Source organism: Corvus moneduloides, chromosome 5, assembly GCF_009650955.1.
Source record: "Corvus moneduloides isolate bCorMon1 chromosome 5, bCorMon1.pri, whole genome shotgun sequence".
Taxonomy (NCBI): domain Eukaryota; kingdom Metazoa; phylum Chordata; class Aves; order Passeriformes; family Corvidae; genus Corvus; species Corvus moneduloides.
Genome location: NC_045480.1, coordinates 33,203,116 through 33,222,263, shown reverse-complemented (window position 1 = coordinate 33,222,263; position 19,148 = coordinate 33,203,116). Strand labels below are relative to the sequence as shown.

The following is a 19,148-nucleotide window of genomic DNA, read 5'->3' as shown; positions in this document are numbered from 1 at the left end:
GAGTTCAGGATAAATTACTGTGGAGCTGCTGCCTTATCTTCTCTGCATTATAGTCTTCAAACAAATATGTGTGGGATCATAAGGTAATTTTTGTAGGAAGAGACTCCATGTGTCTCTTGTCTGACCTCCTGATTACAGCCATGACATTGGGTAAGTTGTTCCCATCATCTAACCTGTAATGCCCTGTTGAAGACAGCAGCAGCTAACAGCAGCTCTGGTGGATCTTGTGGATGATTTCCCAAATTCCCGCATGTTTTGCTGTGGACAGGTCCTTTTGGAACTTTGGCTCCTGCCTAACAGGTTCCCCTGGTCTTTCTGCCTCCAGTTGCTCTGTGTAATGGGGGACCCGGGAGCACCCAGTGCCGTCTGGCTGTCTCTTCCACCCACGCTGTTTGGACACCAGCTTTCTTGAGGCAAATGGGATACCTTTTTGAATGCACAGCTCTGAACAAAATTAGGCAGCTGTTGTCTTTAGTTGAAATGTGTTTGTTTAAAAAAAAAAAAGTGCAACTCCTTCCCCAGCTTGCCTCAGATATATTTCTGTGTTTTGACAGATCCTTAAGGTGATTGACAGAGCTATAGTTGCCAGCAGCTTTTTATAGGAGCTTTTCTTACCATGCTTGTCTTGAGAAAGACTTTTTTTTTTGGAACCACTTAATCCGTGGTTTAAACTTTTTTTCAAAGTCCCAGCAATGGCTGCTTTAGGTAATCTTGAAAGATCTTTTGAAATGTCTGGTAAGCCTGCCCTTTCTTTAATTTTAAATGCTGAGAAGTTAAGTTGTAATGACTTGGTGACTGGAAGTTATGGAAAACAAATTAACCAAGTGCTTTTTCTTCCTCTCATAACCTAATTTTCCCACTTCTTTTGTGACTTTTCTGTCTGCAGTTGATCTGCTCCTTGCACAACCACAGTCTTTTTACTCAGCTCATTAAATCATGTTTTTTATCTGAGTTTAGACTGTCAAACCATTCTTAGACACTGTTTCCTTATCTCCTTACTTTATTCTTACCTGAACTGTGGCAGAAAGCACTTAATGGAGGCTGCAGGCCTTGAAGTTGGTCTCAGAATAGAGTGGAGGAGGAGACATTGACCATTCATGCTCTTTTTTCAGTGTTTCTGCAGTTTGACAGATACCCTTTGGGCTATGAAAATGTGTCATTCATTGACTCACAGGGAACTCATTGTCTGAATAAACGACTTATAAAAAAAAAAAAGAAAAATACCCTAGATATATATTTTTGCATAGTAATGTAAGTAAACCCACAGAAAATGTACAAGGTTTGTGAGCATTTTGGCCCATCTGCTACAATTTCTAATACAACAGATCCATTAACCTGCTTCTGGTGAGACTGGCTGTGTTCAGTGTGCCTGGTCAGCCGATCTGGGCATCTGCACCACAGCAGATCTGCAAAGGGACTTGCTAAAGGAAGAAGCAAAGCAGATAGATGACCCTTGTGCTTTTAGAAGCTGTTATTTAAACCCTGTTGGGTTACTGAAAGGGGCAGGCTTGGTAACTATAGACCTTCCCATCCCGTCTTACATTTAAGATCCAACTTTTATTTCCATCAGTGGGAATTTCCCAGTGACAGTAGGAGTTAGGTGGTACTTCTAGTGAAATGAGAAATAGAAATGCCTCAAACTAAGAGGAACACAGGAGAAAAAGGATGTATGAAATGTAGACTTTGCATTTTATCTGATTCTTTAATACCCATTTCCTCACTTTTTACCCGATATGGTTTGCTGTTGAATTATTAACAGATCATCCTCTAAGGGTCGAGCCAGGAAATACTTTCTTGGTCCTCAGAAAGGGAGTGCTCTTTCAGAAACAATTTACAGCTTTCAGCATGGTTGAGAAGGTAACATGAATGATGACAGTTTGGTAAAACTATTCTGCAATTGCTGGAGCTAAACTCACCCTGGACTCAGTAAAGAGGGGAGGTCCCACTTCTTACACTTATTCCAGGGTAACTATGAAGGCTACTGCTAAAGTTGAATATTCATGTTAGTTGGTAGCAGAAGTAAATATCCTGCTATTTTTCTATTGTCTTTTGCACAAACTGTAGCTTTCTTTGTGGTTCTCTAAGTGGCTGTTTTTAGTGAATTGTAGAAGGGATGATGGAATAAAATCAAGCAATTCTCTGCTCATGTGTCCTAGTCACTCTGTTTTACACTTAAACAATTGAAAAGTTTATATGTGTAAGCAAAGTTTGCTGCCAACTGAGCAGGATTATAAACCTTTTCTGATGGTGTAATTCATACAAAATATGCTGCCCAAAGCATCTCTAGAAGTTGATATAGTGGCATTTGCAAGCCCAGGCAAATATATACAAGATTTTCTATATTTCTAAATGTAGAATCCAGAGCTGCCTGTCTGGCTAATACATGGGTAAGGGCATGCCTGACTTTATAATATAGGAGTCTGTGTTTTGGCTTTATTAGATGGCACTTTTTTTTTTTTCTTTCTGACTAGCCAGCAGTGTCTGGGCAAGCTATCTCACACTGTTAGCTCCTGACTTCTTGACAGTAAAAGCATCATTCTGTTTCTTCAGAAATTTGCAAAATTTATTGCTGTGCATTGTAATCAAGGAGGAGAAAATATAGATGTTATGTTAAAAGGATTATTGTTGATGCAGTTTGTATTTCCTTCTTTCAGTCCACTTGCCACTCATTTAAATAACTTCCTTCTCCATGCCATGTTTGTTGGATGTCAGGGTGTCTGTTGCTGTTTGTGGTGGTGACCTAGACATCCACACTCCTGGCACTCATGACTAGGAGTTCATGCTGATGACTTGACAATGCAGAGAATGCAGATGCACAACAAACACAATTATAATGTCTTTTTTTGCTTTTAAGAACACGTTTCTCCGGTATATTTAAAGACAAGGGTGTGAATCACTTTCATAACTACAGTTGGCTTCATTTTTTTCTTTGAAGGTCAGAGCTTTTCCGCTGGAGGAGTTCTTGCGTATGTATTCTGGCTGACCAGACAACTGGACCAAAGGTTTTTGCTCAACCTTCTTTAGGCAGCAAAGTACTTGGACATTTTCTGTCTAAAGACAGAAACAGAGAACATATTCAAGTTGATAACAAAAAGATAAATAGAATAGAAATAAATAGAACAAAGGCAGGAACTTAAGCTTCCTCTTTGGCTTTTTGAACGTACAGTGTTTTGCCAGTTTGGTTTGAACTTAATATATGCTTGCGTGTTTTTTTCCAATGAACTGATGGTTTAATAAATAGGAAATAAAATGGAAGGTGATAGAATACCAATTTAAAAAAGCCAGAGAACTAGGAAAAATGCAAGGACAGGTATTCTTGGTTTAGAGAATTATTTTTGCATGTAGCAGCTATATTGTGGAAGCTGATTGAATTGAGTCCTGGGAGAAAATGAGTGGAGCAATTATGTTTTTCTGTTTGTTTTTTTTTTTTTCTGATGTAAGGATTTGGGAGCATCAAATTAAATTATTAGGAGGTAAGTCTGAAACAAACAAAAGAGATTATTTTCAGAAAACATAATAAAACAATGAATAAGTAATGTTTTAGACTTTTCGTATCCTCCATATCTTACATGAAAGATTTCTCATAAAAAATCCCGAACAACAGAACAGTCTTTCCCTCCCAAACCTGAAAGTTTTTCTCTTCAAAAGTAAATAGATACATTCACAGAAGAAAAATTTGGCATACACAAGAACTTCTTTGTGTGCTGCCAGACCATTCCTGGCTCCCCCTGTGACTAATTTGGAGCTGGCTTTTGTAGCCACAGGTGGCTCCCAGCAGAGCTCATGGGAGGTGTGTGTGAAGATGCTCCTTTTTCTGCTCTGTGTTGTGCCAGTGGCCACCAAGTCTCAAGGGCAAGGGTAAGCACCTGGCCTGCGGTCTCAGAGCCATGAGATTTTGACTTGGCTGAGAGGCGGGCAGTAGGCACTGGAGACAGGGGCCCCTCCTCGATGAAAACCAAAGCATAGGCGCATTGGGCAGAAGATCCCAGCCTGGAAAAGCTGGTTTGAATTCCCATCGTGGGTTGAAGGGGGTCAGTGCACTGGTATGCTGCCTATTATAAAATCTTCCTTCTACTTTTACAGACGCATCATTTTCTTCATCTGATAATTTGCTTCAAGGACCAGAAAAGTGAGTCTAAGGAATTTGCCCCCATTGCTGAAAGAAAAAAAAAAGAAAGGAAAACCTGGAGACCTCCCAGGAGCTCATTATAGAGTTGTAAGGACCTACATGAAGCCAGGGGTTCTTGGTGTCAGGGGCTCCTTACAAAAGGAGATATTTGTTACAGTATTGATTTCAAAATGGGCTGTTTTATTTAAAAATGCTGAGCCTGGAACAAACTGAGTGCAGCACATTAGTGGGTTTTGGGTCCTGATCTCTGCAAATGCCAGAAGAGGAGATGAAATGTCTCTTCGTAGGGGTACTTATAATGACTGTCGTGTTTACTCATGTGAATATCTTCCATAGCGTGACCATGAAGTCCAAATATGTGGAATAACATGCAAATCTAGGGAAGTGTAGAGAATTCTTTTGTTGAATAGCATGAGCAAGACAAGGATAACAGTTCATTAACACTTCCAATAAAAGAAAAAATACTTTATTGTTACCTGTGTGATGTGAAACTATTTGGCAATTAAAAATATACTTGCTGAACTTCTGTGGAATATAGGATCTCACACAGGGTCTCATTTAGGATTTTTGCTCATTTCTGATTGTTGCTTAGGAATTTTTTGGTTTTTGGTTTTTTTTATTTTTCCTACTGGAACAATTCAGCATGGCAAATGACATAGCATGAAACAGTCATAGTGCTCTTTTTCCTGTTCGTGTCACTCCTTATGGTTGGGTCAGCCAGTAAGAATGACTTCCTAGTTTTGGCTTGTTGTATAGGGCTATATGCAACAGGTAGTAGGAAGGACAGAAGTAGCTGGGCTCTCTATAAGTAATGTATTTCCACACAGCAAGATGCTCACTTGAGAGAGGCCTTTCTTACACCATCTCATGTGATGGCTTGAGAAGCAGTTACTTGGAAATCTTCCTCTGCCCAAATCTGCTAAAGGACGGGTTGAACGGGATGCAATGAGCTGAAGCAAGAGCTTGTCAGTGGGCTCCTGGGACTTACCTAGAGTAGACACAACCTATAATGGTGTGTCTCCAAAAATTGTTTCGCTTTGCCAGGCCTAGAGAAAAACAGCTGAGCTATGCATATCCAAAATGGCTAGGTATGGTGGAGGCAGAGGAAGGGCGCGCTTCCACAGGTTGGGGAGCAAGGTTCAGCCCATGTCAGGTGTTGGCAATTTGTTGGGGTAGTGAGAGGGGAAGCTGAGCATGGGACTGAACTCTTAGTCGCTGTGCTTGTGTGCAAGCCAGGCTGATGACACCTTTAGGAACAAAGCTTGCAGATAGTAGTGTGGCAGACCGAGGAGAAAGAAGAAATTTTGGAATGTTTAATCCTTTGCAGTAGTTTTTCCTTGCTGCGGTGGCTTCAGCATTATTGAATATTATTCTAAAAATCTTTACTTGTATCTGCTAGTGTGGCTCAGCCAGGCCAAGTCCTACAGCAGCAAGGCACCTTGTGAAATGCTAGATCCTGGGAGAAATCTTTAAATGCCATGGGTGCTTTGGAATAACCACTCCCTTATGCTTCAATCTGCTGAGCAGTGCATCAAACAGATTTTTGACAGAACATGTATTGCACTGATACCTGCAAACACGAAGTAAGATTGTGTATTAAGGAGGATTTAAGCTGCAGCTGCATGCAAGGGAATCTGGTCTTCAAGCTTTAGAAAACGAAAACTTTCAGAAGCAAATCCTAATACCAGAGCTTAGTCACTTGCATGATCTGGCTGGCCCAGCCAACCAGATTGGTGGCAGAGAGACATCATCACTGTATGGGGTATGTCTGGTGTTAGTGTTATGGAGAACAGAGGGAAGAAAAAGCGGAAAGAAAGAAATTGGGCAGAAATAGTCAAAGTGAAGAGAACAGCTGGGTTATACATTCATTTAGAGAGGAAATCCAATGTAAGTCATCCTGTGGGTCTTATATGTGTATGTGTGTACATTGTGCTCTGGTGGTGGCAGTGTGTCCTGATTGTGGTTGGGGTTTCAGGGCCTTGGCCTTTGTGTAAGCAGGATGTCAAAAAGATTCTCTATCTAGAAGATTTAGAAGTCATTTGTAAGCATAATGTGATATTGAATGTAGAGCATTTATTGATCAAATATGAACAGAATAGGCAAGGAGTGGCTTCTTGAGGAGCTGGATTTTATTGCTGCATTTTGGATTCCCATTCTTCTCTTCTTCCAAACTTTTCTTCCCCATTAAAAAGGCCAGATGAGGTAAGACCTATTAGTGTGGAATCCAGTGGCTTTCCTTGCCATTGTGTAAGGTTGCTTTGCTGCGTATTTTGGAGGATTTATCTCTGTGGTGTTCTGTTGGCATTATGGTACTCGCTCTCCGCTCCTAAAAGAGTGGCAGAATGTTGTAAAATCAGGCCTTTATCTTTGCATTGGGTAAACTTTATTACAGAGCAGCAGTCCAGCAGCCTGCATCTTCACTTGCATTGAACTACATGAATGTACTGGTTTCAGCCTGTCTCTTGCTTCTCTCGTAGGTTGGACTTGATCTTGCAGGTCTTTTCCAACCTGATTGATTCTGTAATGGCTTTGTCCAGCTTATTAGTTGCTTTGTGGAAGTGAAGGTATGTGTGTCTTGCTGGATGGCTAGTAAAGCCTAACTCATTTTGCTCTGAGCCATTCCTGGGGTTTATGTTACAAAAGGTAAACCCCTTTGACGCAGTGCAGAACCGAGGGGTCAGCTATTAGGGGTGTAATTATCTCGGTGAAGAATGCAGGGTGGTTAAGTGCTGCTGTCAAGCTGCGCTGTGCTTTAGACCTATTTGACAGGTAAAGAAGGCTAAGAAATAGCTGTATTTTTATCCCATGACCTTGTTTAAAGGTGATACAGGACTTTACTCCTCCTGCTTTTTCTCTCCTGCAAAATACACATACTTTGTTTAAGTGCTGAACCTACAGTCCTGTGAGCAGTTTCACCTTGACAAGGAATGCTTGATGTAATCTTCTGAAATTAGGCACGTAGGTGTGTTGTGCTTGTTAGCCTGCTAGTGGCCGTTTAGCTATTTTATCTCAGTTATAATTAAAAGAGTGTTACCAGGAAAGGAGGAAGAGGAGGTTCCTGAAGCTGAAGCCAGATCCAAGGTGGGATGTGTTTGGGCCTGTGGATGGGAAGTGTCTGACAAAAATGTGCCTGTAAGTGTCTTCTACCTATCAGACTACTTTATACTGAAAAAAAAAAAGGTTTTTGGTTCCAAAACATTCAATTTACACTGTTATTTGAAGAGGTTTCTTGCCCCTTGGTGCAAACTTCTGAATAACTCTCCGCAAGTCACCCCCATCAATGCACAGGGTGTTTCGGTCAAAATGAGATCAAGCATTTTCCTTCTATAAAATTATTTATTTTCCCATACAGAGAAGTGACAAGGTGCATGGAATTTAAATGTGACCTGTGAAGCATATCTACTTGAAGTATTTCGTTTTAGGATCTCAGACAGACTATATTATTCGTTGTGAGTTGTGACTGACTCTTCAGGCCTCAGGGAAACAAGCTGTGTTTTTGTTTCAATCTTCTTCATCTACAAAACGAAAATAAAGTTGAAGATCTTGTTGCATGTCCTTCTACTGTTATGGCATTCCCTTGGAGTGAATTTGACAGGGAGGTTGACGGAAAGCTCTTGAAAATGGCTGGTGTCCTCTGGCTCACTGTTTATACATCCCTGGAAGAACTGTGGGTAGAGGACACTAAGCCAGTTCAGAATTGCACCAAGACATTGGGAAATCCCTTCTGTCTAAATTAGTGCCTTTGGAATGATGGAAGTTTGTTTGTAGGGGTAAAATGACCACCCCTTTAAAAGTAACTAACTGGTAGTGTCATCAAGGGAGTGGTGTTGTAGCATCCTAAAGTGATGAGGCAATTAAACCAAAGCTGTCCGTGCAGAGAGCAAGCAGAACAGTGCCCTTTGCTGTGCAGAAAAACAGCTTTGTGTTACTTGTGATGGGCCAGATGGGGCCTTGTGCCAGAAATTAATGAGGGTTTAAAGAACCAAATTTTGCTTCTGAATGGGGCAATAATTGTGTAAATGAGATTTTTGAAATGTTTTTAAAATTATTTTAACAAGTGCCAAGTGAATTCTTTTCTTCGATGCAATTGAGGGCTAAGTTGTTTCTGGTAGAAAATGAAACCCTATTTCTTTATGAAGGGGCAAGGGGGCTGGGACAGAGTGAAAAACCCAGAAAGAAGAGCAGATCAGCAGGTCTCTGGTGAGGGAGGAAACTAGCTGTAGGTGTTGTTGAGGAAGGGGTGCTGCTTCTCATAACCCAGAGGAAAGGGTGTGAAATGTGGTAATAATTCTAGGAAATAATTGTCATCGTTGTTCTGGCTGGACTGTGCCCTACACAGCAAAGGGAAATAAACATGGATCTCTCTGAATCCTGTCACTGTGCCGGTTTAGCTTCGTGGTGCAATAAGAAAGGAAATTATGAAGTAAAAGGGATCTTGGCAGGCTTTGGTTTTCCTCTGCAGAGGGGTGGGAAGGAGAGCAGAGTTTAATTGTACCCTGTAAAATGTGTATGTTTGTCCTGAAGTATTTCAGGCTCAGGCAGAATAAACTCCTGATTTGTGCCTGTGGGCTATGTCTGTTTGGGGTTCTGATATTAATGATACATAAAAGTTCTGGGTTTTTCCTTTGTCTTCCCTATAGTCTTTCTACTGCACATGAGGAAACTTTTCTCCTTGAACTTTGATTTATCTTCACATCTTTTCTGTCTCAACACCCTTTCTTGGCCAGGTCACTGTGACCTTTTGCCATCTATGTTAGGCTGCTTTGCTTTCAACTCTCTTCCTTTCATATCCCTTGACCCTCACTGACCTCTCTGGCTGTCCTGCTGGCATCTCCTTGGTTCAGTTCTCCCTGCCCCTTTCCTGGGCTGTCCTGCACATTCCTGTTGGCTCTCATTACTCCAGTCCCTTGCCTCCTGTATACCAGCCTGCTCCATGGTCTCGGCTACCCTTTCCATACTGCTCACCTGCTCTCCCTTGTTCATTACTTCCCACTTAGCCTTTCATTGCCTTTCTCTTGACGTTCCTCTCAGTAGCTGGTGGTATGAGCCATCTCCTTACCCTCCCTCCCAAACACCTTTTCCTAATCCCATCACAATTTTTGCCTTTCCTATCCCACTTGGACACACAGCACGTAGTTGTTCAGTCTCTTGCTCATCCAATGCGTCCAGACTATGCACAAAATCTGCAGCTACAAACTTTCGAGGAAATCTAATTTCGTTTTTACGAGCTCCAACCTTTGCAGGCTATAATTACCTCTTGCCATCATCACTGAGACCTCCTTCCTGCCGGCTCACCTGATGCAGGCACGCACGCATGCACACACGCGTATATACAGCACATCCCTGTTTCCCCCAGCTCTTTGGCCTGTGCAACCATTGGCTCACCCACACTGGATACTTGCTGTCGCTGCCCCTTGGCACAACTTTCAGCTGCTCCAGGCTCTACCTAATTCTTCTCCTGTCTGCCAGGTATTGTCCCCCACATTACCCTTCTCCATCAAGCTGGTGAGGAAGGGCTCGCTTGTGTGTGTCTGCAGTGTCTTTCTGGGTTGGCTGGGCCTTACTTTTGCTATACTGAAATACTCCTGGTGGTTGCCTCCATTGGATACCTTTATACCTTTGCATGGAGATGCCATTTCTGTAGCATGTCCAGCCCCTCAATGCCCAGCCTCGACACAACTGCTTGATTTTGTTGTTCCCCTTAGTTCTCCTTGTCTTCCCCTCCTGGTCTAAGGCAGGTGAGCACCTTTCTCGAGAAGGGTGCTTCCACATTTTAGTGTAGCCTAGGAAGTAAACAGCATCCTAATCTGGTACTGAAATATTTTTTAACAGCTCTGGTGAACTTATCGCTAGTGTGACGTTGCCTGTCAGTGAGGCTAAATTCTTATGCTGATCTTTGTAAGAAAAATTTAAAAAAACCCCAACCACTGCAGAAATTATTTGCAGGGTGTCTGCAAATTTATGGAGGGCATAAAAAACAAGTTTTCATGGAGAAACAGCCTTTTGTCCATGTACCTGCTTCTTCTGCCCCTGAATGCACAGTGAACATTGTCACCACTTGTTTCCTGGGTTAAATGCTCAAAGCATTAAAATACAGAGAAGAAGCGCCCCTGGATGTGAGATATGAAGTAGTGTTGCTGCATTCACTCTGTTTTGGGCATGCTTGTCTGATTTCAGAGTCATTGGAGCAATCATGGTATGTCCTTTTGTCTTCTCCCTGCTTCTCTCTGGAGGCCCTCTGGCAGGTCTTCAAGGGCAGAACTTGCAATCCAGGATTGCTTGATTCAAGATTTGAGAGCAGAAGCCCAAGGAAATGTAATTTAAATGTACAAAAAATCCCTGCATATCCAGCCATCAGCACATGGCACCCTGGTAAAGGCTTCTCTCTCCTGTCCTTCATCCCTTGGTTCGTTTTCCTCATTTCTTGGTGTACATGAGTTAATCTACTTCAAGCAGTGGGGCAGCAGAACAAAGCAGTTTTCAAAGGGAACAAAGACAGTTTATATCTGGTTTTCATTTCCTTTTTCTTCTATTTGGTAAACTGTACAATATTTAATAACAGAAGACTTGCTGATTCTTGTATATCAGACTCTGAACTATTAAACTATTAAAAGAATCTCTGATTTAGATAAAGAGTAATTAGTGTGCGCAGGATCTTCCTAACACGTGCTGGAGATGTAATCAGGAACCAAGGTGCTCTTAGCGAATTCTTTTTTAAAGTATACTTTAAAGTACCATCTTACCAGGAATGGAAAGAGCCTGTAGTCAAAGGAAAAAAAAACCCTCTTGGAAGCTGATAGTTTTGGAAAGATGGGATCAGGTATATGTAGTGTTAGAGATGGTGCTCATTTGCTGGGTTTATCCTTTATTAAATTTTCAGCATAGATCCTCATAACATAGTGTCAGCAGAAACGCAGGCAAAGCTTAAGGGATTACACTGATTAATATGTGGATGTACATTTTGGGTTTTGTTTGTTGCGTTACAGCTGAAGGAGTCATTTGGGTGCTTTGCTTGGACTCATGCCCTCATCTAACCATATGGTACAGCAGTTGATGGAATGCAGATAATAACTTCATTTTCTTTGCTATTTAGGTTCAAACTTGTGCTAACAGGTCCCCTCCCAAGCTTTGTTTCAACCCACTAGGTGAACCTAGTAGGGAAATTCATCTCTCCATGCCTCAGTTTCCCCATACAGCAAACAGCAATAATAGTAATAATACACTGCTTCTCTTTTAATGTGTTTGGAGTGCACAGATGAAAAGCATCAAATATGAGCTTGCTATTTAATTATTGGGCCTACTACTTGTACTCAATTTGTCTGACAATGCACTGGGAGCACCCATGTTTGGGAAAACTGGACTTCCCCTATCTGTCTGGGCAGTGCTGCCAGCCTGCCCAGTTGGGCCGTGACCAACAGCATGGCAAATACAACTGGCATTAGCCAGCTGGCCACTTCAAAAGGTGAGGGGGAGAAGGGAATGAAAATTCAAACCTGAATAAAGCAACCTTTTTCTCTTCTGACCAGGGAGCCTGGATACACAGGTAATTTCAAGCTGTATTCATATTTCAAAAGAGAAGTGAGTCAAACCAGCTAATCCATGTGAATTGTTGTCATAGGTATGTGGTGAAATCCATATCTGTCAGCTGTGAGCAGTTGCTGTGTGGGGCTGGGTCAAGGCATATTGGTGCCCCTGTTTCCCTGAGTAGTGTGGCAAGCAAGGTCACAGGGTGTGGGAATACTGATTTCTCTTTCCCTAGCAAATCACTGATGAATGACTTTTCAGACCTAGGGTCCTAAGGCACAGTCTGTGAGCATGAATAGCATGTTTTTACTACTTTTTACAGGATTAAACTTATCGCAGGAAGAATCTGCTTTTGAGTAGACTTTGAAATTTGGAGGCAGGTTAAACCAGCCCCAGAGGGCTGATAGCAATGTGTGTGCTGTCCAGAGGTGTCCTGGCTTTCTGAAAACAGATATATAGATAGATAGATAGATAGATAGATAGACATGTAATAGCTAATATAGCTACAATATCTGTACCTATTTTAAATCTCCCATTTAAAAGGAAATGTTTAAACCCTGCAACTAAAACAATAATTTAGAAAAAAGTGTAATATGGAGCAATTATACAAAGAATTGTATTGTGCCGCAGCATTACATCAGTTCTACCAAGCCTATAGGCAAATGCTTATGCCTTGGATTTAAAGAGTATCCAGTGTGTCCTGGTCTCACTGTAGAAACCACATGTAGGAGGAGACATTGCAAGACCTGTTGTCATTAGTGGTTCCTCAGTCTCCTGACTCTAAGGCTGCTCCACCTGAAAGCAAGAGGCAATCAATGATGTTATTTTAAGGGGTGTTGGAGCTGATCTTCAAAGTCATATGACTTTTTTAATGTTTTCAAGGAAAAACCTGACTGCAGAGTCACATGTTACTCCATGAAAATTTTGGGGAGATAGCAGTGGTCCAAAAGTTTTTCACAGATACAAATATAAGCACACAGGTAAAATGAATATTAAGTGTAAGTGGTTCTTTGTGCCCCTGAATTTAAAAGCAAATAAATATTTGATTTCATAGTTTTTATCCAGTTTCTGCCAATAGCAGTATCTCCCAGTAACAAAGTTAAGTCCTCCAGACAGAATGAAAAACACAGACTTCTCTTTTAAGCAGCTGAAATAGAAATTTTTTTATGTGATCTGAAAAAAGTCTCACTATTGGAGCATTCCAGGTGTCTGTGAGCTAGTTTCAGCCTAGCAATTTTCCTGTGTAGGGTGACCTACCTGACATATTGTTTGCTTTTCCCCTTCTGCTTTTTTCCTTTTCCAGTTTCGTTACTGTTTCTCCTGTTTTGTGGAGACGATGCTAATTATATCTTCTCTCTGTGTGTAAGCCACCATCTTCCCTCCATAGAGCTGTTGTCTCTCCCATTGCCCACCACAGCTTTTATGTGAAATGGAAGTTACTAAATGTAAATGGTGTCTCAACAGGAATTGAAAGTTTAAGTACATACAATGAAATTGGTTTAGCTGTAAAAGAACGTGAGGGCAGTGACCCTGTATTTGGTTTTATGCCACAAGCAATTGCTTTTTTATCTGAATGCCTGAATAACTTAGATTCTGCATGTGGTGTGCAGATACCTAGGTTTTGAGAATTATTTGTGCACCAAGTAGTTCATGATTATCGTGAAGTTTTTACAGGAATGGTGTTAGAACATCTTGCACTAACTTTTCCAAGCACCTAGCCTACATACCGTGATTTTTTTTTTTCCACAGTTATGCCTAAAACCCAAACCCAGAACTTGTTTTTAAATACTGCCTAAATATTTTCTTGGTGTGCAAGCTGTCTTACTAATTCTGACTGAAGTCACTGTAGCATTAAATCACAGTGCAAAAAGCCAGAAATATGCAAGATCCAGACCATTAGTTGTACATGGTGAGGGAAGAAAACCCTGCACCATCCCACACTTAAAATATCCCATTCAGCAAGCCCTCAGTTTAATACATGATGTCCTCATTTGTCGTATGTGGGAGACAGTTTACATGCCAAGAACTGGGGAAACTTGCTCTGGTCTATGATTTTGACATTGAAAACCAGAAAATGTCGTTTCTGGTTCCTCTACATATGTTTCTCCCAGTGAAGCGGGTCTGGTGGCGTGACTGGGAAATGGAACTGAACTTCAATCGCTGCACTCCCCAGTTGGTAGGCAGCTCCATGCCTTGCTGTGGTCTAGACCAGATTATCCTTGGCAAATGCTTCCCACTGGTGTTAGCAGTGATGAAGGTGAGCATGTAAGCAAGGCTTACTGATTTCTGCTCTCATTAGTCATGTCACTTAGGTTATTACTGCTGACCTCAGGAGCCCTCCTTTGTTGTCCCTGCCAGCCACCTCCGCCTCATCGGAGAGGTATGTTGGGGAAGTTGAAAAACAGTGGGGTAGAGGCAGTCTAGGCATGTACTATTTTTAAAGTTTTTTTCCCTCTGCTTAATACCTTTTCCTATATTTTCCAAAGGTCAGGAACTGCAGAATGCTTGCCGTCAAGCTTGCACTTGCTTTGCTGCTTTTGAAATATGAGCTAATTTTGCCTTTTTCCAGACTTTCTGAATGACTGCAGGTCCTGGAGGTTTGGTGCTTCAGATTACTGAATAACTTACTGCTACTTATGCTGTATTAATCCTGACTTTTGGTCATGGTTCTGCAGCCTTGTTTCAGTGTCTGCTCTGTTTCTGAGGGTCAGTCATTCAGGAGGCAGCTTTGGTCCTTCTCTGGTAGGAAATGTCTCACATGGCTCTCGGTGATGCCGTTGGGGGCTTGATGTGGCCATCTTGGTATTCCTCTACAGGGAGAGTGAGTGAGGAGGTAGGAATTGGCCTTCTAGCATTTTTGATGGCTTGGAGCTGGTTTAACACACCCCAGCTCTATGCCTTTTCAAGTCCTGAGATCCTGGGAGTGCTGCTGTGGTTGCACACTGAGAGTCCTATGGCATCATGGCAAATACCATATTCTCTGTGAAATGCATACAGTAATGTTTGCAGCTTCTGCCTGATCCCGTCATGACAACTCTGGCAAGCTCTATGATAGCAGCTGTCTGCAAGTAGGTCATGTAACTTGCAGGAAGAAATTCAAATGCCACTGTGAAAATCTTTTGTAAACCTTGCTGTGTGTCCTTAGCTTGGTTATGTGTGACCTACTCTGGAATTCCAGACCAGAAAAAAGCGTTGAGCTGTTGAGGATGTTAGAAAGAGAGTCTCATGTTAACCCAGGAGTTTTCATGTTTGGGGCTGCCTGTGGCAGCCTTTGAGTAGACCATCACATGGAGGGGCCATCTCTGAGCAGGCTCAGCAAGCTGATGTTGCCAAAGTGTCATTTTGCTGATGTCCATGTGAGCCCTCCTTGGTGACAGCCTCAGGAAGGCCATCCCTAGCAGATTGCTTGTGGTGAGGATGGGTTTTTTGGGTCTGCAGAAATCCAAACTGGGAGTGTGATGGAGTGTAAGCATCTGCCATGGGAATGGATCTGAAGTACAGACTTTGTGTGTGGGTACTGCTATGACCATGACCCTTAAACATTACTGTTTCCCTGCTCTTGGATGTCATTACCTACCAGGAAACAGGTGGGAAAATTGTCTAGGAAAATTGGACCAGGCTTTTGCAACAGGCCGTTCGGGTTTTGGCAGCTGGAGTGAGAAGGCCAGTTTCCATTGAGCATCTGTTTCAATGTGAAAAATGGCAGGAAATCTGTTTTTTCAATCCTTGTGACACTTGTCTGTGCATTGACTCAAATGCTTCAAATATTTCACAGCTGAGATAATATCAATAACAAAATAATGCTTAATTGCAATGTTGCAAAAATATGAAGCAACATTTTTTTTAAATATTGCCTCCATCCGGAACAGGCATTGCAAAACCAGCACTATGTGTAGCCCTGCATCATGTGAAGTGGTAGCTAGAGAAAGCATTATCCCCTCTCCTCTACCCATTTGTCTTTGCCACCTGCTCCCCTGTTTGGGTATCCCTCACATTTCCCCATAACAAATCTTTCCAGTTCCCTTAATCACAGGAGTGATGCAAGGGAGTTGAAGGGTAGTTAGTGGCAGTCCTGTCCAATTCCCTTTCTCTGCTTAAACGTGCTTTGCCTAACTGGCAGATGGGCAAGACTGTGTGTTCCTGTGGAGACAGGAGTAAGAGCAGCATCAGGAAACTCCTGTGTTATGAAGACTGGTGAAACTTCTCAGGTTCTGCTCTCTACTTGTAGATCAGGACAATTTCAGAGCCCTAACATTTTTGCTGATTGCATAAGATGAAAACTAGGAGTGTGCAGCTTTGAGCCCTTTGTTGTTTCATGTATGGAAGAATAAAGTGGGCCCTGGAGAGCAGGAAGCAGAACACTGGTCACAGGCTTCCTTGCTTCCATCCCTAGAAATACCTCGTTGTGTATTTTTTTACCTCTACTACCCTGGAAGGATCCCTAGCTGCAAGGCTGTGCATGTGTGAGCTGAGCAGAGTGGTGGATGTGACACCACCTGGCTCTGTCCCCAAGTTGTACCAGCTTCCCTCTACCTTCATGATCTCCTATGTGGAAGTCCTGGGCCCAGCTAACCCCTCTGCAAACCAATCAGTTTGGTTTTCCATAGCAAATCACCATGAAATCCTGATGCAATACAGTACAAATGGCTGCACAGCTTTATTTCTTCAAGACCAAACCTGGACAGAATTTTGCTTCTTAAGTGTTGAAAACCTGCAAATGTAACTTTTCTTTTTCTTAAATAAATAAAGAAAAAAATTAAAAGCAATTCTAGCTATTTAAAAATCCATGAAACCTTCACATTTTCAAAATGCACAGTGTACAACACAGGTGCACTTCCAGTGTCAAACCTCTTTTGTAGTGAGGAGGTCAGAGCTCTCCTACAGTTTCCAGCAGGGCTGTACCTTTCAGTACACATTTTTTTCCCCCATATTTTTAGATGCTTGAACTGCCCTGGAGCAGAGATGAAAACCACTAAAATGACAACATGACAGAAATACTCCACAAGTGAACAATCTAGGATTTCTTTTTTTTTAATTTTATTTTCCGCTCCTTGACTGACTGTAAAAACAGCTGGAATGAAAAGAATCCAGCTTCATGTTTGGTTGAAAGAAGTCTTTGGGTGTTTCATCAAATAATTGCAGCAGATGAGATTTTTAGCTGGCTGTAGGGCCCTTTGCTGTTCCTGTGCTCCTACTAGTCAGTCTGGATTGACTTCAGAATTTATGGCATGAACTGAAAGAAGAGGCTGATGGCAGAGCCCTCTTGCAGAGGCTGTGGGTGCTTGCTGGGCCTTCCGGTGCCACAACCTTGTCTTCATCCTCCATCACTGGGTGCTAAGCCACCGAGGCACCTGGCAGTGTGGTGATCTGTGTGGCTTGCAAAAGAGAGGCCACTCCTCTCCAAAGAATGAGCTCAGGAGCACTGGCCCTACTAATTTATTTTATTTGGCATTATTAGGAAAAAGACCCAACCCCAAACCCTCTGTTGTCAGGATTTTCTTTAAATAGCCAGTTCCGGAAACAGGAAATTCCTTTACCTCTGGAAACAGGAAACAGGTCTGACTATTACATACTTGTTTTAAATCTTTCAATTATCCCATGCTGCCCCTCACCTCTGACTTTCTGCTGCTCAGCAAAATTCTCTATTTTTGATAAGCTAGTATCTGGGGGTATTGTGCAAAACTCAAGGGTATGTTGCCATGGAGTAAATCAATGTATTTTGTTTTAAAGCTGGCAGGGCTGGTGTTTTCTGTGTCCATCATATTCATGATATGTATGAATGCGTGTAGATTTGTTCCCTGTAGTTTGATACAGAGGTGTATGATCTGTTGACTCAATAAAATAAGAAGGAAGAAAAAGAGAATTGGCATTACAGAAGTCAATGAAGGATAAGGTTTTTTTTAAAATTAATAATCAAAGCCTACTGACAAGAAAGGGTATACCAGTGGAACTGCAATACTCTTAGAAATTCAGGGCCAGAAGCGACTTAAAGGTATCTTCTAATCCATCTCCTTGCCCCCAAGAGGGCTAGATGTTTATCTTCAAAACCTCTGATGAGGGTGATTTCACAACCCATCAACAAATCCTATGTTAGGCCTTTACTCTCCATGTTGTCAAAAATTTTTTTCATGATACCCTCAAAAATTATTGGGTGTATAGTAAGGTTTTGTTCTTCTTTGTGCAACAATTGATGTCCATCCTTTTCAAACAGTTACCTGGTCTCAGGTCTCTGTCTTCTCAGGATGTATCTGCCACCTGTGTAAACTCTTAAGCATCTGAGTTTTTCCCTAGAGATCATGATTCCAAATGTCTTTTGGCTCTAGTTACTTGGTTCTCAGACTCTATGCCAAATGTGCCTGTCTTTTGTTTGAAAGAGTTATTTCCGAGACTGGGTGAAGTCTCCATCTGAAGCCTTCCAGCTGATGAGCAGAAAGAAATAGCTGCCTTTTGAACTGTGCCTATGATACCCTCCAAGTCTGTGCTTTGGTGGTCCTTGCACAAGCTGTGTGCCATTGATGCCTGACCTGTGTCCAAACCTGTTTGTAACTTCGCTGTTTTGGTGGTACTGCTGCCTCTCTCTTTATTCCATTTTTGTTTCTGTGGTGTCGTCCTTTCTAAGCAGAGCACAGAGCTATTAACTGTTCTGGGAATGTGTTGGCTCTTGAATAATCACAAGCGGAGGCACTGTGCCAAATTTTGGTTTGCAGTAACTGTTTTTTCTGCTTCCAGACCTTGATGTAGCTCCAGAGAACTAAAGGTGTTTACGGATGCATTATGAATTAGCATCCTGGTTGCCAGCCCTTTGTAGCCAGGTCCCAGCTCTGGCTGGGTGCTGTGACGCCTCTCGTGCTGTGAACATGCTTGTGCAGGTGGGAGTCTCTCCATTGATCCATCATGTTTGTGTTCGGATTGTCTCCCTGTCACGGTGCGCTGGGTCATTCCCAAAGCATTTTGGTAGCTTCTTGCACACTGGGTGAGATTCATCTTTGCTCACTCCAGCCCTGCTGCTGCCCTCAACACAGAATTCATTACCTCAGCTGTTCCCTCCAAGGCTGGCAGGGCATCAGTGCCTCACAGCCTCTTCCCAAAGCACTTGAAGAAGTGCAGAGCTGCAGGGGTGGCAGGGGATCAGCAAGCCTGTGTGATACTGGGAGGAAGAGATCTCTGGAGTCAGAGGGAGGAGGGCTCCCTGGTGCTCCCCAGCACTGCAGCTCACCCTTACAGACTCAGGACATAACATTTGTATCCATATCATGCACTCCCTGTTTGTAACCATAGGTGATGCTCAGCTGACTTCTGTAAGCGTCTCAGAAACAGAGAGGTAGTGGTTACACCACAGTTTAGAAATTAACCTGCTGCCAATAGATGCAGCTACTGATCTCTATACACCCTCCTGGGTAGCCAAGCAGAAAGTAGCTAACCTGGGGAAGTCAATCTTGTACAGTAAGCAAACACCCTGAACTTTAATTCACTTCTGGTCCATGCTTTAAACATC

General features: G+C 42.3%; 1 protein-coding gene across 2 annotated transcripts in view; it reads left to right on the top strand.

Moving 5' to 3' along the window:
• The window catches only part of STOX2 (storkhead box 2), a 144,358-nt gene that overhangs the window by 14,279 nt on the left and 110,931 nt on the right, over positions 1 to 19,148 (top strand). The window contains exon 1 of one of the 2 annotated variants that reach the window (XM_032108032.1): positions 9,413 to 9,598. The exons of the other annotated variant lie outside the window; for it this stretch is intronic. Within the exon in view, the coding sequence (XP_031963923.1) occupies positions 9,428 to 9,598 (171 nt within the window). The 5' untranslated portion in view covers positions 9,413 to 9,427. Of the gene's footprint in view, positions 1 to 9,412; positions 9,599 to 19,148 lie in introns of those variants that run through there. 2 annotated transcript variants of the gene reach the window in all.